This window comes from Salvia miltiorrhiza, chromosome 3, assembly GCF_028751815.1.
Source record: "Salvia miltiorrhiza cultivar Shanhuang (shh) chromosome 3, IMPLAD_Smil_shh, whole genome shotgun sequence".
Taxonomy (NCBI): domain Eukaryota; kingdom Viridiplantae; phylum Streptophyta; class Magnoliopsida; order Lamiales; family Lamiaceae; genus Salvia; species Salvia miltiorrhiza.
The window spans coordinates 50357230-50382566 of NC_080389.1; the positions used below are offsets into that span (position 1 = coordinate 50357230).

At 39.0% G+C, this 25337-nt stretch overlaps 2 protein-coding genes and 1 long non-coding RNA gene across 3 annotated transcripts; all 3 read left to right on the forward strand.

The window, feature by feature from the left end:
- The first annotated feature begins 562 nt into the window (after positions 1 to 562).
- On the forward strand, positions 563 to 3007 carry LOC131014149 (probable WRKY transcription factor 21). Its single transcript, XM_057942026.1, has 3 exons — positions 563 to 1863; positions 1982 to 2107; positions 2659 to 3007. The coding sequence occupies exons 1-3, from the start codon at positions 1109 to 1111 to the stop codon at positions 2801 to 2803; spliced, it is 1026 nt and encodes a 341-aa protein (XP_057798009.1). The 5' UTR covers positions 563 to 1108; the 3' UTR covers positions 2804 to 3007.
- A 13233-nt stretch (positions 3008 to 16240) lies between these two features.
- Positions 16241 to 17501, forward strand: LOC131014151 (histone H1-like). Its single transcript, XM_057942030.1, has 2 exons — positions 16241 to 16561; positions 16658 to 17501. The coding sequence occupies exons 1-2, from the start codon at positions 16367 to 16369 to the stop codon at positions 17345 to 17347; spliced, it is 885 nt and encodes a 294-aa protein (XP_057798013.1). The 5' UTR covers positions 16241 to 16366; the 3' UTR covers positions 17348 to 17501.
- A 2957-nt stretch (positions 17502 to 20458) lies between these two features.
- Positions 20459 to 23380, forward strand: LOC131014153 (uncharacterized). The gene is made up of 2 exons (XR_009098089.1): positions 20459 to 21816; positions 22902 to 23380. It is a non-coding gene; the product is annotated as an uncharacterized LOC131014153 (long non-coding RNA).
- The last annotated feature ends 1957 nt before the right edge of the window (positions 23381 to 25337 follow it).

Here is a 25337-nt window from a genome sequence, read left to right on the forward strand (position 1 = left end):
TTCAAAATAGCCGATTTTTGTTTTTTTTTTTTTTAAATTGCGGACGCGCCATCTCATCTCCTCTCTCGCCTCGTGCCGTAGCCTCGACCCCGCCTCGCATCTGGGCGCCCCTCCAGCGCGCGGCCGCCTCCTTCGCCCCGGGTCGACACCTCCCTCGACATGGCCGCTGTGGATGCTCTTATGATCTCAAATAAACAATGAAACTATGTGCTACAAACTTTTGCCCATTGCCGACTTCATAAATCATTATCATATGTGCCAATATAGTCCTGCTGCTTTGTATGACACTTTTCACTCTTTATGTATAGTTTTTATCCAACAGCATCATATTCTCTTCCTTTACAAAAAATAATTTATAAAAAAAATGATAATGAGTTTTAATAAAAATTATTGAATGTATAGAAAATAGAAAAATAATCTACTTAAAAAATAGTGTTAATAATTAATTATATCATAAGTGAAGAAAATACATATTATATAATATTTTTTTTGAAAAATAGGGAAAAAGTATTAATTTTTATGAATATTTTGAAATAATATACGGAATTATTATACTTGCAATAATTTGTTAGTAAAAAAAGGGTGCTAAGATCTCACCTATGCAATTGCAATCTGCTGCTTTTTTATTCCTATTTGTTTGTTTTCTGGGTTTGCGCCAATTCTCTGACGAAAGCTAAACTCTGAAAGTCTTCTCTTTCACGCCTTTCAATCCGTTTTTCTCTTTCGTCATCTAGGGTTCTACACCATTTTCTACCAAAAGTCTAACTAAAGGGCCCTTTTTCCTCGCTTTTTCCTTATCCTTCACTCCTCTCACTTTTTCTTCCCCATTCTCTCTCTCTCTCTCTCCCTCGCCATGAATTCTGATTGCGACGGATAGCGTAAGCTTGTTTTCTGCCGATGATGAGGTTTTGAGTTCGTAGGATACCGTGTTTAGCATCTTTATGATTGCTCAAGGTAACATTGAATCATCACTTTGGAGGTTTCGTTTCACCCTTTCAGTGCTAATGTCGTGCTGGGTTTTGTTCTCTTCTGATTTGGGAACTAGGGTTTTATTACATTTTGGTTAGTTTATTATTTCATTCCCTATTCTTGGGTTGAAGGAGTTGCGATGGAAGAGGTAGAAAGGGCAAATAGTGCCGCGGTTGAAAGTTGTTATAGAGTGATTCATCTCTTGTCCCAGCCCCAAATTCAGAATCATTACAGAAATCTCTCAGATCAAACAGGGGATGCTGTAAACAAGTTCAAAAAAGTTGTGTCTCTCCTTAATTCTAGTAGTGGTCATGCTAGAGTGAGGAAATTCAAGAAAATTCAACCTCCACTCCCCCAAAATATATTCTTAGAGAATCCAATGACTAGAACAGAGGATCAACATCCAAAACCGCTTTCGCTTATTCAAATTAATCCTTTAGAGAGTAATCCGCTTCAAGAGCATGGTTCCACCATAAAGAGTGCACTCACATTGGCATCCCCTTCTTTGGAATTGAACTCACTCGCGAAGAATCTACCTCAATTTGCGCAGCAAGCGGCGGATTATCATCTTCTCCAGCAGCAAAAGCAGCGGAGGATTCAGCTCCAGCAGCAGCAGCAGGCTGAGGTGATGTATCGCTGCAACAGTAGTGGCATTAGCCTAAATTTCGATGGTTCTACCTGCACTCCGACCATGTCATCTTCTAGGTCATTTATTTCTTCGTTGAGCGTAGATGCTAGTGTTGCGAATATGGATGGGAGCGCGTTCCATTTGATTGGTTCGTCGCGCTCTGCAGATCAAGGCTCCTATCATCACAAGAGAAGGTGCTCTGGGAGGGGAGATGATGGAAGTGTGAAATGTGGGGGCAGTGGTAGGTGTCGTTGCTCAAAGAAGAGGTGCTTGTTTTGGCTTGTCTCTTTCTTGCCGTTCGATCAAATTGTATACCAATCATCACTTGGAATATTTTGGTTCCTCCTCTAAATTTGTCCCCATTTTTGTGTCATTTTTTTGCAGGAAAAACAAGATTAAAAGGTCCATCAAGGTACCCGCTATAAGTACTAAGTTAGCTGATATCCCACCTGATGAATACTCGTGGAGGAAGTATGGTCAGAAACCTATCAAGGGATCTCCTCATCCGAGGTATGGTGTCATAATAGTTCAAACAAACTTTACTTTTGATTGAATGTCTCTAACCGGTCTTCCAAAACCTCGGGGATATGCAGTTATTGAGATCATGCTATGTTAATTTATCATTGTCTCGTTTGAAACTCAACTGTGCTATATTTCATCGCTCTCATAGTCTTGTGGAGGTGCACAGTGTAGTTAACTTACATGCTACTTGTTTTGTCCCTTCTATTTTGGCTTGTAATAGGAAGAAAAGAAGGATTTGCTTGGATTAGATGGTACTTGATGGCATATGATGCTAAATATATATCTTATGTTATTAGTTAGTAGTTGCATGTTTTTTTCGTTAGCATCCTCATAGTAGGTGGTTGGTGGACTAGATTATATCTGTGGTTCACTGGTTCTAAAGCATTTCACTATTTTTCTTGTTCTACGGAAAAGCAACTAGCATTGGAAGAAATGGTCTCATGTATTGCCATTTGCTTGTTCTCTTCTCTTAGGCGTAAATGTTTTCGCGGCTTCACCTCTATTGTAGCAACTGCAATGAATGTATTGGGTCTTTGCAGGGGGTACTATAAATGTAGCAGCATGAGAGGCTGTCCTGCTAGGAAACATGTTGAGAGATGCTTGGAAGATTCCTCGATGCTAATTGTGACTTATGAAGGTGAGCATAACCACCCAAATTTACCTTCACAGTCGGCTAACACTTGAATTTTACCAGAAAAAAAGGGTCAAGATTGTAATTGTGTACATATGCGGGTTGAAGCTTTGGCTGGTACATATACATGGTGTTAAATTGTGGTTTAGACCATTAGTTTCGAAGCCTTGCTGTCCAAATGTTTAGATGAAGCAAAACAAGTGTTGAGCTGGAATGAGAAAATCCCCTCGTATTGCGCGACTCATTTACTTTCTTAAGATTGCACTCTCTGCCATTACTATTCTTTATCTAGTTGAGTTCTGCATTGATCAATTCTCATAGAGCTTGCATATAAGGAACTAGAATCTGCTGCAGCATATCATTCATCTTTCATGTGTTTGCATGTTGATTTAGTGAACGATACAGTAGCACTGCACCACACATTCCTGAGTTCGACACTCGTAAGGATTGTCAGTGTTTATAAAGCTTGCTCATTGCTTCTTTTAGGTGTCTGTATTAAGTTTCTTGTAGAACTAGCAAGTAATTGATGTTACAATTCCAAGGACCAGAATATTTCGCGTGTTGAATGAATGTCTGTAAGGATTCTATACTTGGAAGCACTTCAGTAACTGAATCCACTCCTCTTTTCTCTCACACTATGTTTCAATCCTTACAATGCATGCATTTTACTTGTAAGCATGATGATCTTATGTTGTTTAGGTTCGTGAAATATAAGATCGGAGCACAACTGAAATATATGAGACTGTTGTAGGTATGATTGATGAATTCTTGAGTTACCATATCGATCCTGTTGCTAGATAAATTTCACATTTGTTAATCTCCCACTTCATCCTCCCCCACTGTCTTTCTCTAACAACCGTCGCCACTGCCACCTCCGACCACCTCTTGTCTCTTTATCTCTTACTGTGTTCTTTGCTGCCCTTGCTAAATAACGAAATATATGGTGACAAGGGTTCTTGCCTTGGCAATACAGAGATTACTTGTGAGCCAGGGTCTATGAAGATTTGAGTTTTGTGTTGATATTTGTTATTTCTTGAAAACTTTGATGAAATGGGATTTGAAGATTTTGTAAATACTTGAAATTTCAATATTTTCTATTCTTGCAAATAATCTTTTTCTTTCTTTCTATTTGTAAATGCATGATCTTTAAATTTGTATGGAATCTCCCGTCAAATTTAATTTTCTCTTAATCAAATCTGATGTGGTTATAAAACGATATCGTTTTGATTTTATAAATGAAAGAAAAAATAAATTTCCACCTCATTGTCTCTCCCGAGTCACCCTTGCCATGTCCCTTTGTCTCACGTCTCTCCTCTCTTTCACGGAGCAACGACCAATATCACTCTCTGACAACAATGTAATTAAGGGCTCGTTTGATAATAATGTTAGGATATGATGAGATAGCTTAAGTCAAGATTTTTATTTTGAAGTAAATGTAGTCCATTTATTCGCAATCGCATGGTAAAGCAAGAAGACCCATCACAACCATCGGGGGTTTTTCCCATGCATACGACAGAGAAAATCAATAGCCACTCTAGCTAATCTGTGAGCAGCTAAATATTCCCATGAGAGACATATTTGATTCTAAAAATTTGAACATCACTCATAATAGATCGACAACTTCTAATAATAGCTCCAAGTTCACAACTATCTACACCTTGGGAGGAAATTGCATCGATCACCAACTTATTGTTAGAACAAAACTCCACCATTTGAAAAATTCTAAAAGATATCCATGTCGTGCATTGCACGTGATATAATACTTATGCAAAAGAAGTAGAACACTGCTGAAATAGAAATTTTATTGAAACAAAAAAAAAACGAAAGCAAGAAGCGCCTAAAAACCCTTGAAAGCACAGGCGCATACTAAGGGCCGAGCCTCGTTAAAACCTCTTTAAGATAAACCCAAAGGAAAAACCCTTAAAACACAATGACAACAAATTAGAGGTACTAGCATCAAATATAGAAACAGATAACTTTGCATATCATGCATCTAAATTTTGTTCTTCTCTTCACAATAAACATGGTGGTAGGCTTATAGCAAAATTCTAAGAGTTAACAACTTAGATGATGATGATGTAACACATGGCCGGAGCTCTGAGGCAGGCGGAAGAAACCATTAGCACAGAGCATTTGGTAAACTGGTTTTAGTCTCAGTGCTCGTTTGGTTCAAATAGAGGAATGGAAATGGAATGGAATCAAATAAAGAAGTGAAATGGTAACAATAATCATTACTTTTATTGAGTGCTTAGTTTAACAATGAAAATAAGTCATTAGTAAGGGATTTTCTTTCTTTTGTTTCCCCTCTATTTTGAGGGGTAACAAATTGGGTGATTGAGTCACCCTCAAGTAAGGGTAATGATTATCTCATTACCCAAACCAAACAACAAGTAATGGATTCAATTATTTGATTCCCTTTCCAACCTCTTAAAACACCCAACCAAACGTGGGCTTAATGTGAGAACTACGCTGAACAAAGTTCCCATGCCACAAAGCCCCGCCAAGACGATGCTTAGTAGCCTTCGAGTCGCATACCTGACCAACAAGCCAATCGGAGAAGAGGATTTCCCAGTTGAATATTATACCAAAGTTTCTCAACCCAAAGAGTTCTTGGGATCATTATACCAAACTGGACGCCGTAGCAAACCCCTAGTTATACTAATACCAAAGTCTTTTACGAAAAAATTCCTGCAAAACACTACAAGAATATAAGGGTTTTAGCCACACATCCATGTGTGGCTAAAAGTATGTTTATGTGTCACCATTCCTTTTTACCCACACACAAGTCAAATGTCAACATGTGTGGGTAAAACTTTGTAAATAAAGGGTTTTATCCACACTTATATATATGTGTGGGTAAATCACTAAATATTTACCTACACATATATATGTCACGAAAAGTATATTTTATGTGTGGTGAGTATTAATATAATAAAGTGATGATGTGGAAATGACATGGTATTTACACGTGGAAAATTTTATGTGTGGGTAATTCATCAAGCCTTTACCCACATATATATATGTCACGGATAATTCATTTTTTGTGTGGGAAAATATATTTTTGAAATAATGCAGTGATGACGTGGAAATTACGTGGTTTTTACACGTACCTTTTGCGACACATATATGTGTAGCTAAATCTTATAAATTATGTATAGGTAATTATTTTTTAATATTAATTTTAGAAAAAATATTATTATTTTTTAAATATATAAAATAAGCGTGGATAAATGTTATTATGTGTGAACAATATTTTTATCACAATTTTATAAAAATATAAAATAGCATATCATACATTATATGAATCAAATATAATGAATTATGAAATACAATCTTTTCATGTATCGCCTACAATGATAGATACATTGATAGACATATAATTCGAAGTGTCTTCCTATAAAGAAAGAAAATGAAAGAAGGAAACAAGTCCTATTGTTTACATCCTATGCTCCATGGGTTGATGAGCATCCTTTTACCCTGCAACTTTTTTGCAATCCTCGATTTCACAATGGGGTCCGTACCACCAGTTAGCAAGTCCTATAATATCAAGTAAAGAATACAAAAAATTCAAGTAATAATTAAGACATTATCATGTAAAACAATCAGTGTTGAAAGGGCTACGAGAAGCAACGTACATTTCAATATAAACTTTTATTATATGTATGTAATTTCATCACAACAGATTTTATGTATGTATGTATGTATGTATGTATATATATATGTAATAGTATTCTTAAATTCAACAAATACATATGTGTAGGATGGTTTTTTATAATCTTACCTACTAATGCTAGAGCCCTCCATATCAGCAATGTGCCTAGGATGAATGATACAAATACTCCAGTACAAATTATAAGCTGCATAGTTTGAAGATTAAAAAATGGCCTTAAAGGTGTAACTATTGAAGCGAGAAGTCTATTTATCTACCTGATTTATGGTTGTCAAAGCTCCTCTTAAATTCTTGGGGGCAATTTCAGCTATGAATACCAAAACCTATAAACCAAACGCGCATTTAGCTTATGTCTATGGTGTCAACATTGTGTTGCAGAATTGCAGCAGATTTTAGTTTTACCACATGAGAAATGACTCTCATCCCATATCCAGTTTCCAATCTCCCGATGTCAAGAAGCAGGGCATTCTGTTAAGATTATTACAGTTTGCTACATGAAAAAATTGGTTTATTACAAAATAGTAAAATATAGTAATAGACCAGAGACAACTCCAGAATAACATGGAGATGCTACAACAGGAATGGCAAGAGTGTGTACTCTATGCCAAACAAGCTGGAAGGATGCAGTCGGCTGATGAAGCCAAAGTGTCTGACCGTATACGAGAATGCCTTAAGAAGATGATAAATCTTCATAAAGCAACCCAAGGACCGCTCCTGCGCGAAATCATGGAACCCTTGATTAAAGCAGGCATTACCGTACTGACCGGATTACCGGTAGCAGTGGATTCAAGTACCCCTAGCACAAAAACTGAGGCTAAGGTTTCAAAACCGGATCCTCAAGGAAAAGATGTTGCTAAGGAATCACTTCCTAAACCAACATGTCAACCCTCCACCTCTGAAAAAAAAAAAAGGAAGAGATCGGCCTTAGGCCGGTGACTGACAAATCTAAGGTTGATACTGATTTTGTTGAAATGTCTTCTTCTTGGTAGCTGTACCAGAGCAGATGGGAGAAACTCAACACAAGGAAGGCCATTGTTGGGTATCTTCGCCTAGCCAGGGTTCACCACTTGATTCCCGAACCTCCTGTCTCCTCCACTCGTGCTCAAGCACTTGATCTTCCTCTGCTCTGAAGTATCGATCCCTCTGCTTTGCTCCTTCGACTTCTCTATTCAGCGGGGAAGCGATTTCTCTGTCAGCGGGAAGCAACTTCTCTGTCAGCGGGGAAGCGACTTCTCTGTTCGGCAGAGGATTCACGACTTCGCTGCTCGGCAGAGGATTCACGACTTCGCTGGCCTTCGACTTCGTTGGCCTTCTTCACTTCTCTGCAACACACAAAGACAGACAGCAAGTAAAAGAGAAACAAGAGAAAGTCAGAAGAAAGAAAGATAGAAATCAGAGGAAACTCGATGTGGGAAAAATGTGTCCTCGGGACACTTTGGCTCAGATTTTTCCCATAGTAGGCAACGGCTTCTTCCGACAGCTCAATGATCACGGCTCAAGGGGAACAGGAGAAACTGATCAACACCCCAATCTCGATTGCACAGCCACCAGCAGCAGGAATCCGATGGACAGGATTCTGATGGCCTGCACACCCACAAAGTATCACCAAACCAGGAAACCGATGGACAGGAATCCGGTGATACAAGCTCTCAATCGAAGCGAAGTTCACACCCTCAGTCACCAATCAGGAAACCACGAATAGGAATCCGGCGACACTTCAAGAAGGAATAGCAGAGCCTTCTGAGTCAACCAGTGTGTGAAAACTTTCTTACGATTGAAAGACTTGCAGCAGGGATAAAAAGGAGTGGAGGACATTGGGAAGGAGGGTGAAGCATTGAAGTCGGAGGTGGGGATCGAGGAGACGGGCGGCGGAAAGATGGAGCGGCGCAGATGAGTCAGGATGAGGGGAAGAAATCTAAAGGGCAGTGGGCTTAGGGTTTGGGAATGGGCTGGGTAGCAGATTTGGGCCAGAGGGGTTAATGATAATTGGGCCAACTCTCCACATTCCACCTTTGGCACAATGATCATCATGTCACTAGGGAAGAGCCTGCCTTTGAATTGAGCTTATCATCACAGCCATTTTTACTATCATCCTATCACAAAGACAAGACAATAGAGGGTGAGAAAAATATTATACATATTTAACTCAGTCTCAACACCAGAGACCAACCCAGGGGAAATCACCACATTCTCAAACCAGGAAGGTTATCATTGAAGACACAACAGACTCAACAGAACACACAACAGAACACACACACATGCAGAGAAAAGAAAACAGACACAGGACAAGACACAAAACACAAGAGAGACAGAAAAAACATCCTGAACAAGAAAGAGCAGAGCAGACACACAGACCAAAACAAAGCTCAACAACATAAACAAGGACAACACAAGAAAAGAAAAGTAAAGAGACAAGCAGCCACAGAGGCTAAACTTGCCACACACACAAGTACAGAAACTAAACTTTAACCAAAATCAAAGTTCTCAATAGGAGCAGAAACCATATTGCAATCAAGGCCAACTTTTTGTGTGAAATCCTTAACAACAAGTCTAGTTTTGTATCTCATATTATCAGTTTCATGCTTGACTTTAAACAACAATTTGGACTCAATAACAGAACATTCAGTAGTCTTTACCACTAGTGCCAAGTTTCATTATTCATAACAGGCTCATCATGCATGATAGGTTCAATGTCAACCTCAGGGTTTGCATCCAAATTAGGTTGGGGATCCACCTCAAAAGGAACAGTGGGGGTAAACACAAGCTCATTCTTGTTTTGATAAAAATCATTCAGTTTCTCCACCTCACTTGGAGCAGCAGATTGTGAGGATTCAATCAAACTTGGAAAGATAAGTTCATTAAGCACCACATCCCTACTGATGCAAGTTTTAAACCCAGGGACAGACCTATCCCACAACCTATAGCAGTTGTTCATGATGACAAAAAAGGCTCAAACAGCTGCAAGCAGCAAAACTCAAGACAACAGTCTCACAGACACCAACAAACAATGGTCAACAAGCAACAAGGCACACAAGCCACACTAGATAAACCCCTCTCTTTCTTACTTTCCAGGATACTCGCACGAGGAGACTCCTTTAAAGGAGAATCCAGACGAACTGGACCAAAGCAAGGGAGATCTCACTCGGCTTGAAATGCCAAGGGTTTATCGAGATTTTAGGCAACACGCGGAAGCACAAAGCAAGTCAGGATCGCAAGATACCAAGATCTCAACAAGTAAAACATGCAAAAACTCAAAAACAGCAGCAACACCAACCCTAAAATCTAGGAGTTTCAGGTTGTAAGCCAATTTACCAGAGCCGCCTTCCCAGGAAGGGGAGAGGCCGGTCCTACCTTGTTCCTTGCTCGTCGGGAGCGACTCGGCGCAGCCAAAGGGCGGCGGGATGGGTAAGATGTGTTCGGAGGGTGCCCTGGCTAGGTCACCGTGGCTCTGATACCACTGTTGGGTATCTTCGCCTAGCCAGGGTTCACCACTTGATTCCCGAACCTCCTGTCTCCCCCACTCGTGCTCAAGCACTTGATCTTCCTCTGCTCTGAAGTATCGATCCCTCTGCTCTGCTCCTTCGACTTCTCTGTTCAGCGGGGAAGCGATTTCTCTGTCAGCGGGAAGCGACTTCTCTGTCAGCGGGGAAGCGACTTCTCTGCTCGGCAGAGGATTCACGACTTCGCTGGCCTTCGACTTCGTTGGCCTTCTTCACTTCTCTGCAACACACAAAGACAGGCAGCAAGTAAAAGAGAAACAAGAGAAAGTCAGAAGAAAGAAAGATAGAAATCAGAGGAAACTCGATGTGGGAAAAATGTGTCCTCGGGACACTTTGGCTCAGATTTTTCCCACAATAGGCAACGGCTTCTTCCGGCAGCTCAATGATCACGGCTCAAGGGGAACAGGAGAAACAGATCAGCACCCCAATCTCGATTGCACAGCCACCAGCAGCAGGAATCCGATGGACAGGATTTCGATGGCTTGCACACCCACAAAGTATCACCAAACCAGGAAACCGATGGACAGGAATCCGGTGATACAAGCTCTCAATCGAAGCGAAGTTCACACCCTCAGTCACCAATCAGGAAACCACGAACAGGAATCCGGCGACACTTCAAGAAGGAATAGCAGAGCCTTCTGAGTCAAACAGTGTGTGAAAACTTTCTTACGATTGAAAGACTTGCAGCAGGGATAAAAAGGAGTGGAGGACATTGGGAAGGAGGGTGGAGCATTGAAGTCGGAGGTGGGGATCGAGGAGACGGGCGGCGGAAAGATGGAGCGGCGCAGATGAGTCAGGATGAGGGGAGGAAATCTGAAGGGCAGTGGGCTTAGGGTTTGGGAATGGGTCGAGTAGCAGATTTGGGCCAGAGGGGTTAATGATAATTGGGCCAACTCTCCACAGGCATTAATCCGGGAAATTGTCAGGTTGATGTCGGAGGAAAATATCCTCGGGTGTGGATGACCACCGGCACCCATCTACATGATGTTAAGGAATGGTATGAGTTTGGAGCTCTAGCTTTGGTTTATACCATATCCCCATCATTCACCAAAATTAAGGGTCTACCAAGATGGATCCAAGAAACGGTGTATGATGCCTGGACAAATAACGAGTCCCTCAAACGAGGGGATGTTTTGGAGCTATACTTTTTCAGTGCAGCGCCAGAACCTGCAGGAAAGGGGAACCATGAAGCTTTCCATTTCATAAAGCTTCGAAGACCCGACAACCAGGCCTTGAACCGAATCAAGGCCCCTGATTATCAGTCCTCAATCGTCGCTACATACAAGGAGGATCAAATCTCCACCAGACGATGGGGATTATGGGTCTGTCTCAAAGAGATGGACAAGGTCAAGTCCAGATTTAAGTTATTCCAGAATTCAAGTCTAGGATCGTTCCTATTAAACACTATGACCGGAACCACCACCAAATTTGCCGAAAAGGCCTTTGAAGAAAAAAAGGCTAACACTTTGGCAAAATAAGATCGCGGGGAGCAAGGAGACTCGTCGCAAGTTCTGTAACATGGCTCACTTGGGTCATTGGATCGAGCATATCTGCGCGGAATGTCCAACGTAGAAGGAACCGGAGTTCGGAAAGGGTTTCCTCCCAAAACCTGACCGAAGGAGATTCCGATCTGATGAACACGAGGAGCACAAAAATTCACGTGGACGAGCACCTCGGGCACCAAAAAAGTAAGATGTCCGACAGAGAAAATGGAGTCATGTGACTCACAACAGGAATCCCACTCACCAAAAAGAAAACGACAAAAGTGAGTGGGTCATCATACAGGCGGACAACTCATCAAAAGCAGACGACAGAAGTGAGTGGATGATAGAAGTAGCCGGCCCCTACCAGCATTGTCACAAGATAATAAAGAAATGGTCCAACCTCATCTGAGGGCACTAACAAAGTGTCGGCAATCATGGCCGACAAAAGAAAATGGCTATCACATTCAACACAAGTTGGCCACTCGGAAAAAGAATCCAAGGCCAATCACCAAGGAAGATAGAGGGTATCAGACCTCTATATAAACCAGGCTCTGGAGAGAAGAGGGACATCGGAGAATCATCACAACTTCACACAATACATTATCTCTCTAGAAATCTATCTCTGTAATATTTATATTTTAGTTTTCAAAGTTTTAGTTTTAAAGTTTTTAGTTCTTTTAATTTTATGTACACAAGTGTTAAGCTACTTTTTTTTTATAAGAAAAAAAACTTTCATTAGGGCACCAGAGATAAGCTACTAATGAGTAGCTAAACAAGTTGTCTCATCCCTAAGGGAGATTTTATAAAATAAATTAAATATTTTATAATTCCTCTTTAAACGCTTTGTTTTTGCTCAACTTTCCGGTTTAGTAAAAAAAATTCTTTTATTTTCCAACAAAATATTATACGTCGGAACTTAGTAAAGGAAGAAGGTTGCAACCATCCCTTGCGAGCGCGTGGTTGGACGGAGTCTTGGGGGCAGACGGTCCGTAAAACGCAACAAGTACTGACTCCTGAAGAAGACCATTCGACTAAAGGTATAATGTTGGTTTATGTTTAGAATAATTTTAAATTGTTACGGAAGCATGTTGGGCCTGATAAGTCTTTACCGACTATTTCCGATTTGAACATGGAATTGTATTATGATGAATTACTAGAGGATTTGTTAAAGGGTAGTTTTGTCATTAATTGTGAGTTGAGTAGGTTTGATATATGTTTTATGAAAGTGGGTATTTTTGATAGATAAGTTATAGATCGAGGTGGGTATTTTAAATTTTGACTCTAGAATATATATGAATTTTAAATTACACATAATATTAAATCATAAAAAAAAGCCTCAATTTCTTTTTAATTTCTCATTTTTATCGGGCAAAATGAAATCAAAGATTACTTTTGGCGCTAGAAAAAAATGATTGTTTTCCTTTCCACCACCTCTATCGAAGGGTTCCTCTCCAGACCAGTGTGGAATTCTTCATGTCGAGGTCTTCCAAACTAATGGCGCCAATTGCTGGCGCCGATTGTTGGCGCCGGTGTTCGCCCATTGGTGGCGTTGATTGTTGAAACGAGGATTTTTATGTTTAAACTGAAACGCATCGTTTAATTTATTGAAATGGCGTGTGCCGGCGAGCCACATTAGCGCCACGTCAATTCCGATTTGAGGGTAAAAAAAATTATGGGGAAATTGAACAAATGTCAAAGTATTTGATAAAAAAATGAAATTTTTAAAGATCGTGGGAAAAATGGATTTCGGGCAAAGTTCGTGATATTATATGTAATTAACCCTAAAATTAAAGCAATCGAACCATGTTGATTCAAATACGAATTACATTGTTGGAAAGACATGATTCTTTTCTAGGGCATACATCCAATATTGATTCAATTGATTAGAGACTCGTCCAATTGATTAGAGACTTGTGGTTAGAGATTCGTGCTGATAATGTATTATAAACTAGAGAGAATAGAAAAGAGAATACGAATTCAGTGTATTCAATATGAGGGCCAAAAGTCTCTATTTATACAAGTAGGAAGTTAGGGTTTTAAGGAGATTTCTTGGTCAACACATATAAGATATATATATCTAGAAGATATATTTACAATATTGAAATACTTTTAAAGTTTTTTTTTTAGGTAAAAAAACACTTTTAAATTGAGTCCTCTAAAAATTGAGATTTTCTTATAATTTGTTAGTCCACACTTTGGATCACATTCCAATGAGAAACTTGTATAACTTGAAATTCTTCAATACTCATCCCATTTTATTAATTTGTTAAGATGAGATATTAAGATGAAGACTACAAAATTCGTTAAAGTTGTCGCATGATGCACACCTATACCTAGCTAATATATAATGCAATATGCTAGGAAAAGAAAAATCCATCAAGGTGTGAGGTTGGTTTTCCAAAATTCAAAAGTCTTTCCCTTGTATATTCAGTCGATGAGATGATGACATGATATAATTATTTCATTGCAGATTAATATCACAAAATAATGAAAAAGCAAACACATATATCATGTTACACAAGATTGATAGAAGAGACACGAGATATGAGGTTAGTTTTCTAGTTTTAAATTTTCTTTGTTTTATAACTCGAAGCTAATAAGAAATTATATACCGTCTCACAAAAATATCATGAACTTATTCGAATAGAGTGTTGCGATAATATGTCACGTGTATTGCTCTCTATATATGAAAATATATTGCGAGGGAAGAAAGCAAAAGCAGAATTTTCTGGAGCTTTGTATGCTAATAAGGTGATGGTGAGTGAGGTTGGAATCTTCAACCAAAGCATTTAAACAATATTTTGTTGCTATTGCAGTAATTTACTTAGTCTTACCTAGTGCTTATGTGTATATCGGCGAACGAGTTAATTCTAGGCTTTTTAATTCAACACAAGATTAATATTGTGGTTTTGATTTACTATATGTTGATGTGCTATATGTAAATTAAAGTGTACATAGATTAACCTTTGACTTTAATTACTTGACAATATGATGAATTAGAGCATTGGCAACGCCTTACACGATAGCATCTACTCGTGTAAGGTGTTGCTCGTGTAAGGCGTTGCAAGGAATTGCCTTACATGAGGGCTACACGATAGATCGTGTATGCACGATAGCGTTATTTCTTTGGCGCGTGTTTTACATGATCCCTATTTAAAAATATATATATATTGAAATTGGATTTTAATTATGTTTTTAATTTTTAATTATGTTTTTAATTTTAATTTTGTCGTAATTTTAATTATGTTTTTAATTTTTTTTTATGTAACTTTTAAGTTTTTTATTTTAGTGGCATTTTAATTATTAGTAAAATGTGTTGTTTAAATCTGAGCAATTAAATTTAAGTGAAAAGCATAAAAATCAAAATTAAAAAAAATCATGTAGGCTATCATGTAATTCCAATGCAAACTCCTTACACAATGTGGTCCACCCTCATCAAGTAAGCTATCATGTAGGCTATCATGTAACTCCAATGTGGATGCTCTTAATAAGAAAATTTAGACAAGTTTGTTCATATATTTTAGAAAAAAAATCATACTAAGTGATCATTCTTAGAAATTTGAAAATATAGACAAATATTATGCCGAGTGTAATGTTTTTTTTTTTTTTTTTAATTATTATTGTTATTGTTATTAGACTAATTTGATATGTGAATTAGTTCTATAGCATGTATAAGTTATATTATGGTGTGCTAGAAGCATATGCACTGTGCATAATAATGATAATATGATATGTATGCAATTCATTAGGTGTTTTTGAAGCAAATTTGGATCATTAGGTCTTTCTGAATAGATGGTAGCAATTAAAGATGGTGTAAAATTAGAGCTCCTGGAAAAAAATTGAGTTAAACTCAATATGATTTGATGGTAATTTTTATCAAAATGAAATGCAATTTTTGTTTATAGCTACATGTAAATGGTTTTCCATATTAATAAGGTAGTTGCACATTTTGGATTGATTATCGTCGGAGATCACGGAAGCATAAAATCCGCTACCACAATCCACTACTAGAAAATCTTAACCGTTAACGGAAACGTCACACGTGTCAGAATTTACGTTTATAACTTATTTTATGTTACGCTCACGACGTGTTCATGCACGACGAATAATTTTTTTTTAACATTTTTTTGTGCTTTGATTTTCGACCAAGGCTCAATAATACCTTCTATTTCTAATCCAAAAAAACAACAATAGTGAATGAGAAAATCATAATAAAGATGATTTTATCACAAAAACTTATACTACATGGATTGAGACTACTAACAATAGACTAGCTAAGAATGTGTTCATCTTCCATTCAATTAAAATCAACATTTCCCCAATCAAATCTCAACGGATTCACGCGATTCTTGTTTCTACACACTCCCACGTTAACCTAGAACAGCATCCAACATCAAAATTAGCATTCCATCCCAAGCATTCACACATAATGCTCCGAAACCATAGCACGCTCCGTGAAAATATCCGTCTCGACCACTCTACCTTTAAAGTGCAATATCTTCCTAACCCACGATCCCTACCGCACAAACGAACATTCTCCAGAAACCTTACGAAATCCCCTACAAAATAAACCAAGAATCACAAAAATCCAAAAACCCTAGCTCGAGTTATCCCCAAATGAATCAAACATAGAAACACACCCAAGCCCCCTAAAACAGCCAACTTTGCTAATGCTTTTACAATCCGTCCTACTCACCCAGCGGGGCAGCCGTAGATTAGATAACATCACACGGCCCAAATTCAAAATTTCTCAACCCTCTCAATCCGCGTCGGCTGCCTCTCCACCAATCAGATTGCGTCTTCTGGATATTAGCCCACTATTTAAATCCGCCCATTTTTCGCCTTCATACTCACACCAAACTATCATTCGATATTGGGAATTCATAGCTTTACAGCATAGATCTTCAGCTCAATCCCCTCAAACCCTACCTCTAATACCTAGCTTTCCGAAGAGAATTTCCCATGGCAGCCACCGAAGAGCCAGTTATCCCCATCGAGACTGAGGCGGAGCAGGAGCAGCCCACCGTCGAAGAGGCTGTCAAGGAGGACAATCCGCCGCCGAAAGCCACCAAGGCTAGGAAGGCCGCCGCCCCCAAGGAGAAGAAGGTGCCGGCGCCGAGGAAGCGCAGCGCGCCCACTCACCCTCCTTACTTTGAGGTATTGAATCAATTGAATTTCTCATTTTATGTTTTGTGTTTTCTGAATTGTGGATTTGTGGAATAAGATCTGAATTATCCTCGATTGTGCATGTAGATGGTTCAGGATGCGATCGTGACGTTGAAGGAGAAGACTGGATCGAGCCAGTACGCGATTCAGAAGTTCATCGAAGAGAAGCAGAAGACGCTGCCGTCGAATTTCAGGAAAATCTTGCTGGTTCAGTTGAGGAAATTTGTCGCAAATGATAAGCTCGTGAAAGTGAAGAGCTCGTACAAGCTGCCGTCGGCTCGTTCTTCCAAACCCGCCCCCGCTGCCCCGCCTGCTAAGAAGAAGGCTGCTGCTCCTGCGAAGCCTAAGGCCGCGCCGAAGGCTGCCGCTTCGAAGGGGAAGAAGACTGTTACGGCGAAAGCCAAGCCAAAGGCCAAAGCTGCTCCTGGGAAAACGAGGGCGGCATCTGCGACGAAGGCGAAGCCAGCGGCTAAGGCCAAGCCGGCTGCCAAAGCCAAGCCTGCTGCGAAGCCAAAGGCTGTAGCTCCTGCCAAGGCGAAGGCGGCGCCGAAGAGGAAGGCGCCGGAGAAACCTAAGGCTGAGAAAAAACCGCCGGCTAAAGCGGCGAGGACGTCTACCAGATCAACCCCGAGGAAGGCGGCAGCGGCGCCTGCTAAGAAAGCTCCGGCGGCGAAGAAGGCAGCCCCAGTGAAGAAGGCCCCAGCAAAGAGCGTCAAGCCTAAGACGGTGAAATCTCCGGCGAAGAAGACGGCAGCGGCGAAGAAGGGGAAGAAATAGAGATCGCGGAGAGGGGTAGTTTTGGGATTAAGATGTTTGTTTGTAGGGATAGTATTGTAAATTTACCTTGGTCTCTTTCTAATGGTTATAGAGTGTAGTTGCTTTTTATGATGCCTTCAGAGTATGATAGAATGGATTCTTTCTTTACCCCTAATTTCGCATTTTTTAGGGCTGTTTTCTTCGTTTTGTTCAGTTCTCAGTGATTAAAATCCGTTTTTAAATGGAATCAATATATTACCTATTAATCATTATCCGCCCAAATCCCGTGTAATTGGTTTGTTTTCAATTGCGCATTATCCCGTGAATTTAAAGTTGATTGATTGTATGCGCATGTGGTGGCTAGGGTTGGTTTTGCCCAATCGCTGGCGGCACTCATTGCTGGTCGAGAACGCAGCCAGGCTTGCAAAATGGCAGTGTTACTGTTGAAAACATGAGGCGATTGCGTGAGAATGAAGTTTGAAGAAGATGACTGAACGAGGGATGGGAGGATTCTAAATTTGCACGTAAAGCACTGTGGCCCGCCTACATAGGCGCAATTTACGTCAGCTTATGGGTAAATTCTACACCCTTCTTGGTCGATTCGAACATGCTTAATCTTGACTGCATCGCCATTGCAAGAGCTGATGATCATACATGCATGTATGTATTGCTTAGTAGTTGCTTACCTGCGTATGCTTCTTGATTGTAATGTAAATTTTATGGTAGTCTTTCGTGGATTGCACTGGTCTAATATTTTATTTTTCCCAAGTGCAAGTAATATGGAGAAGTTTAAGGCCATTTGCAACCCTGTTAAATGGTAGTAGTATGGTACTTCCCGACTTCCAAATACTTAGCTCGATGGTATTCAGTTCCGGAATCTATATTTTGATTCTTATGTTAGCACTTTAGAGAATCAAAATCCACAAGCTTGTGCTATAAGGATTGCAGTTGTTTTATAAATTTTCATGGTAGCATCAGCATTTGAAGGTGTCACTTTATATAACTAGGTATTTGTGGCTATATTAATCCATATGATCACTTACCAAGCAGCTAAATAAACATTTTAAACTTGATAACAATGCAGCTAAAAGACTAACAAAGTATTCATGGAGTTGAACTGATAAAGAAATAGCTAAATTCCATAAAAGAAATGAAGATATTGTTACAATTAATGACAATACAGCTAGGAGCTGAGAAGTACGTTGCATGCTTTCCCTTATTTGGTATTCCAGTTTTAAGTTGCTACTGTTTTTCACTCTATTGTTTTATAAGTTTACATGCGCTTTGTGGGACAATAATAGTGCTTCACTAGTCAATTATGACATAAAGATGCATTTTATTAGATGACAAATCTCTTTCATAAACTCTGTGCAAACTCTACCTGTGGTTTTTTCTTTCTAGATCTTGTGCCAACTGCCTAACACGCTTTTAGCTACTTGGCTGACCTAATGAGTCAGATGGCCTGACATACCTTAATAGAAGGGAAGCCAAGCTTTTGTAGTTTTCTACTAATCATGGATGAAATTTTAGTGTTCCAAATTGGTTCCTTTGGAAAAAGATAACGGCCTTATCTTGAAGATGATTTATTTAGCTTTCTGAGTATCCTGAACTTAAATTTGCATTTTTATAGTCATGCAAATGATTGGAGAAAAGTCCTGGGGCCTGGAAAGGTTTACATTTTCTTTTCGCTAACTATCTTTGCTTTATTGCTTCGCATCTAGCACCGGCAATTGACCAGCTTCTGTATTTATCTGAATTCTTCCATTGCTAAAATGAATCTCACCATGTTCTGTTACACGTACTCTTTGAGAACCTTTCAATACATGCTTATTGCTATAATTTCCCATGGACATGTGGTCACCTGACTTAGCATGTTCATTAATTAAGCAAGAGATACATTAGTATGCAGCATTGACATGTGTTATCGAAATGGCATGTCATAGGGTCTTCATGAGCTACACATTCGTGAACCTGAAATCCGGATAATGTGATTTGCGTAATTTTGTACAAAAGGAAGAAGGCATTGGAAAATTCTTCTGTTAACTTTTCTCGTTTTGGGAGGGGGGTTATTACTTATTATCCTCCCTGTTACTTTCATGGCAAACTAACCTAGTGTGAGGCCATGTGTGGTTTCACTTATTATAATTGGGCTGCCATCTCTCTCTCCCTCACTCTCTCATTGGGGAGTAGGGAAAGCTGTTGTAGGTGATATTGCTTGGGCTTCTTGTTGTGGTGTATATATGTAGCCTGTAGCCTTTTCAGGCATTAGTTTGTTACCTATCTCTGTTACAATTAATAGAATGTACAAGGTTGAAAGCATCAAAATCTTTTCTAGTTGAGTTAAGCAGCATCACATTCTGCTCTAGGGATATAGATGTAAAGGACTTGGTTGTAGGACATGCTAGTTTATAAGATCTTTATAATTCTTTCCTTGGCGAAAAATGGTATATCCAGCTATATAAGCTCTGGATATTGTAAACATATAACTTGACACCATCCTAAGATCTTGCACCTTCTAAGAGTTCAAGATGAATGTAAATAATGCTATCGATTACTTCAAATGATGATCTAACTGGAAAACATTGCCACATCTCAACCAACAACTTATTTCTCATAACTGTAAAGCCTCGCTTCAAAAGTTTGTGCATAGGCATACTGAAGGGACTTTCAAATTATGTATGCTGTTTATGCTCCTAAGGGAATTTCGTTTTCCAAATGTGAATTTTTTATCTCAGCCGAGAACTCATGTGGTTTAGAATATTCATTTGGTAATTCTTTTATTTTAGATGCCGTGCATGATTTGTCTCTCAATAATGAAATTAAAATATAGTGTATGTTTGTTACACAGACAGGGAACATTAAAGAAATAGTACTTTAGTGTTACATCTCACTTTCCGTGTTATAGCATTGTTATGTCGATCACACTTGTATGCTTGATCACATGAGTTGAAGTCCTTTCCTTTGATGGCATTTTATCTGTCTTGGTTGGCCAAAGTTTTTGGATCGAATCTTTCACCATCAGCTTAAAGGCCCATGTGTTGCATTTTTCCTATATCTGTAATATTTCTTTTAAAGGTTTTTTTTTCCAAATTGAGCTGCAAGTGGTATTTAAGGCAATTGGTTTCTTTTAAAGGTTTTTCATATTTTATATTGGTGAACTTTAATGCGGCAAATTTGTGGCTCCGGTGCACATTATATTGTTAATGCTGCTTTTGAGATGCAACACTAGCATTATATATTTGCTATTATGTTTAGAGTTGGAGGATATAGGGCTGACTAAGATATTTGAAGAATGCAATTGAGTCTGCCTTCAGATTGTACCTAGGCTTACGATTTTTAGTTGTAAACAATTAGAAGTGTTCCTTGCTTTTTGTCTTTCCGGCCTTATATGCTTTAAAGAGATCCTGTTGCTACATGTCATGCACGCAGGACAGAGGGAACTCCAAGAAGATTGACTTGCTGTTGCCGTTTCTCATTCTTGTGCTGCAAATTATTGGTTCTTCTTTTCTTTTTCTTTCTTAGGTGTCTTAAAATAATTTGGAACTTGGAGTCTATGGTGTTGGATGGTATAGCCGATGGGAAGATGGGTAAATTCCTTTCACCAAGATGGATTGATCTTTCTTCCTTAGTGGTTAGTGCTACCTCAATTTTTTCGAAATTTGAAGGGTCCATATGGGTGTTGAAATTTCCTGTCTTTACAAGTCTTCATAATAATCATCTCTTAATGCAGTCGTCACACCAAAATTTGAGTGGACCATCATGATTTAATTAATGTTATGGTGCTCATCTTGGTTGAAATGCTCCCAGGTTATCTATGGAAAGTCCTCGTCGGAAAAGGGAAAATATTAACTGCCATATAATGTTCCTTTTGTATTCATTTTACAAATTAAAGGTTTTCCAAGAGTAGCAAATTACAATGCATGCTAAACCAAAATGTTTATTTTTCTGAGTGTGTGAGGCACGTCCAAGAAAGCTCTGGCATCTTAGAAGGCTGCAGTGGTGAAAAATGGAAAGGAGTAGAGATCGGAGAGTAGTTTGGGAAAATGATGTTTGTTTGTGGAACAGTATTGTGAGCTCACCTTAGGTATATATGTAGTTGTTTTTATTCCCCCAGATGTACCTATATGCTTAAATATGTCCCAGTAAAAAAATCTTCAGACTATCTATTGATCCATACTGTCCAATTTCACATATTTCTTCTTTTATCGCCATTGCCCTGATTTGTAGCTAGTTGATTGCTTGTCGTGCTGTTTCCCCAGCCTCACGTGGTTGGGCAGGTCATGTTAGTCTGTTGTACAATGAGAAGGCAATCTAGCCAGTGGTGTAAAATTGCTGGACATGTCATATTCACATTGAAACATGAAGGTATTGCCTCATATTAGATGATTGAATGAAACGTGGGTACTTGATATGTTGCAGGAAAAGCACAGTTGGTCTTTAAGTCCAACTGTCCAAGGCACTTGTTTGTAGGCAATGTAGATCAGCTTCAGGTAAAATCTCCCTATCCACTTATCTTCAATACCACTTATTTCTACTGCTATTTGGAGAGCTGCTCACTTCCTGATACATGTAATGTAATGTTTGCATTTGGAAAGTTTCAAGTCTAACGATAAGGAGAAAATTTAGGCACCTGTGTAACGTGTTTCTGGGATTTCTTTGTATATGAAATATGTTCAATCAGTTTCCCTGGAATTGATCTGGACTTCCTGGAGTATTTCTTCGCGTAGCAATTTTAAATACATTTTGAAGTATTAGGTTGCGCAATTAGGAGATGTTATAGAACACACTTTGGTTTCAGCATTTACAGGTGTTGATCTAAGTATGTAGCATGTTGCAACAGCCAAATATTATGGTTACTGGTTAGATGCATGCCTTGTTGTTTTCTTTTATTACGGTTTTCTTCTACTACCAGTATTGGGTCTTATGTTTCTGAGTTATGATTACATAGGCTTCTCAATTATGACTACATCTTTGCTATGCCTTCTGTTGTAGCTGACACTTTTGCTCATTATTCTGGTAGCTATTTTCTTGAAAATGGCCAAATAATGATGATGATGATATGATAATTGGACTCCTTTTCTTTTAAAGATTCAGGTAAATAACAGTAAGTAAAAGAATGCTTTAATTTAGTTTCCTAAATTTCTGTTAGCTTGATTTATGTTTAAGTCATATATGCAATTCATTCTTTATATTTATTGTTTTTCGGGATTGTTTATAACTCTCTCCTTGAATTAGTAATTTCCTCTTACTAGTTGTGTTTCATTTCCTCATATAACCTCAACTTAGTGATTGTGTTAATATAATGGCGTATGCAAGCGTGGCATTCATACGCCATAAATCCAAATAATGTGAGTGTGCTAATCGAGAGAAAAGGAGATTTGAAGAGAAAACAAAACAAAGCAGAGCTCACTACTTATACGTCTAACCCTTCACACAATGCAAGAGACATTGGGAAAAAGAAAAATACAACTCATAGATCTAACAAACTACTCCATCATGCATGCCATTTTATTCTTTATTCTCAAGATGGAAGGTAGATGTTCTCAAATCCCATCTTGCTCATGATGTTGCGCAGTGCAGGAGCTGGTAAGGCTTTGGTTAACACATCTTCCAACTGCAATGACTTGAGCCATGGCTTCAGCTGAGGACCGAGAGATTGTATTCTGCTTCTTGGATTTCCATGAAATAAGTAAAGACCCAAGAAACACGGCAAAGCCAGTAACAGAGCGTCGAGTAGTAGGCCAAGAAGCCCAATCTGCATCTGAAAAGGCAGATAGGTGTAAGCTGGAGTTCTTGCCAAAGAAGAGTCCATGCCCAATTGTGCCTTTGAGATTTTTAATTACACATTCTGCAGCTGCTAGATGATCCTCACACTGAAACAAATTGGCTTAAGTTGTGCACGGCAAAAGTGATGTCAGGCCTTGTCAAACTGAGATAGAGCAGCCTTCCTATGAGTCTTCTATACTTAGGCTGCGTTTACTTTGACGGATAAATTTATCCATGAAAAAGGATGAATAACAAAAATTTATGCCTTTAAATGTTCCTTTCTTTTCCGACATTTGACACAAAAGTATTTTGCCTTCCTTATTTTCACTTCAAGGGTGGATAATATTATCTCTCTATTTTTGGTGTGATAATATTATTCACCCTTGAAGTGAAAATAAGGAAGGAAAAATGCTCTTGTGTCAAATGTTGGAAAAGAAAGGAGACATTTAAAAGCATAAATTTTTGTTATCCATCACTTTCCATGGATAAATTTATCCATCAAAATAAACGCAGCCCTAGAAGAATTAGCTAAAGGTGCACCTTCTTCAAGATTCACATATTTTCCAGACTCCATGGGTGTAGCAGATGGTCTGCAGTTCATGAGACCTGTATCTTTAAGTAGTCTAAAACGTACTTCCTTTGGAACAAATATATGCCTTTGTCATTTCGAGCTATTTCCAGACCAAGAAAGTATGAAGGCTTGCCCAGATCCTTATATTTAAAAGATTTCCCCAAGAATTCTTTGAATGAAGCGACTAGTGATGCATCATTGCTAGCTAGCAAACATGCACTACCAAACCCAAAAACTTCTCTTTATCCTTTTTGTAGCCAAAAGCACTCAAGGCTTTAGAGAATTTAAGGTACCACTCTTGCTTGAGCCCATATAATGACTTGGCGAGCTTACACATAGAGCCAACAGGTTATGGATTCCCCCCCCCCCTCCGGTCCAGTAAGCCAGGAGGAAGCTCCATATAGATATCTTCATCAAGCTCTCCATATAAGAAAGCATTATTAATACCCAGATGGGAAAGAGTCCAACCAGAGATTGAAGCAAAGCAAGTGCAAGCATTACCTTGACAGTAACTAACTTAGCCACACGAGAGAAAGTGTCAAGAAAATCGACACCAGCTTGTTGGGTATAGCCTTTATTAGCCACAAGCCTGGCTTTGTACCTGTCAAGAGTGCCATCTGCAAAATACTTAGTGCGGAATACCCATTTGCAACCAATTACAACTTTATCTGGAGGAAGCAAAGTGATGAACCAGGTGTTGTTTTTTATAAGAGCTTCAAGCTCTACCTGCATAGCCTTTTTCCACTTAGCATATTATACAGCCTGATGGTAGGATGAAGGCTCATGAATGAAAGAAAGGGAACGAATAAGTCTTTAATAAGCTGAAGAAAGTCTAGCATAGGAAATATACTGATGAATAGGATAAGGAGAGCAAGAAATGGAATTACATTCATAGTCTGAAAGATGAGAAGGAGGCTTGATAACTCTGCCTGATTTGGTGGTAGGAAGAGAGGTGTTAGGAGCTGGAATATCTGAGAGAGAAGCAGTATCAATGGTAACTGGTGAAGGAATAGGATCAGGAGCGGAAGGAGGCTCAATAGGAAAGGTAAACCGAGGCTCAGGATATGTAGAAGAAGGCAGATGAGAATAAGGAAATATATGCTCATGAAAGACAACATCACTACTGATATTAATTTGTGTGTATCAACATTGAGAACTTTATAACCCTTATAACCAGAAGGATAACCCACAAACACACATTTAGAGGCCCATGGTGACAACTTATACCTGTTTCTGTCAAGTGTGGAGACAAAACATAAACAACCAAACTCCCTAAGATGAGAGTAAGCTGGAGGTTTCCTAAAAAGCATCTCAAAAGGAGTGCTACTGTGAGGCAAAATAGAGGATGAAGTTCTATTCATAAGATATGAAGCTGTATGAATACACTCTCCCCAATAAGAGATAGGCAGATGAGACTATAATAGGAGACTCCTAGCTACATTCAACAGATGCTGATTGTTTCCTTTTCACCCTTGCATTCTGCTGAGGTGTAGAAACACAGGAATGATGTACTAATGTACCAAATTTAGTGTATAACTCCCCAAGACTAAACTCAGGCCCATTGTCACACCTAAGAATTTTAATGCACTTCCCAAATTGAGTTTTAACTGTATTGAAAAACTGAGTGAGATGTCTCTAACATCTTATTTGAACTTCATTAAGAAAGTCCGAACA

Bases quoted from the DNA above. Each gene is read 5' to 3' on its own strand.
- LOC131014151 (XM_057942030.1), top strand. From the start codon at position 16,367: ATGGCAGCCACCGAAGAGCCAGTTATCCCCATCGAGACTGAGGCGGAG. The intron at 16,562-16,657 runs GTATTGAATCAA...TTGTGCATGTAG, and splicing joins CTCACCCTCCTTACTTTGAG to ATGGTTCAGGATGCGATCGT.
- LOC131014149 (XM_057942026.1), top strand. From the start codon at position 1,109: ATGGAAGAGGTAGAAAGGGCAAATAGTGCCGCGGTTGAAAGTTGTTAT. The intron at 1,864-1,981 runs GTGCTTGTTTTG...ATTTTTTTGCAG, and splicing joins TGTCGTTGCTCAAAGAAGAG to GAAAAACAAGATTAAAAGGT. The intron at 2,108-2,658 runs GTATGGTGTCAT...GGGTCTTTGCAG, and splicing joins AAGGGATCTCCTCATCCGAG to GGGGTACTATAAATGTAGCA.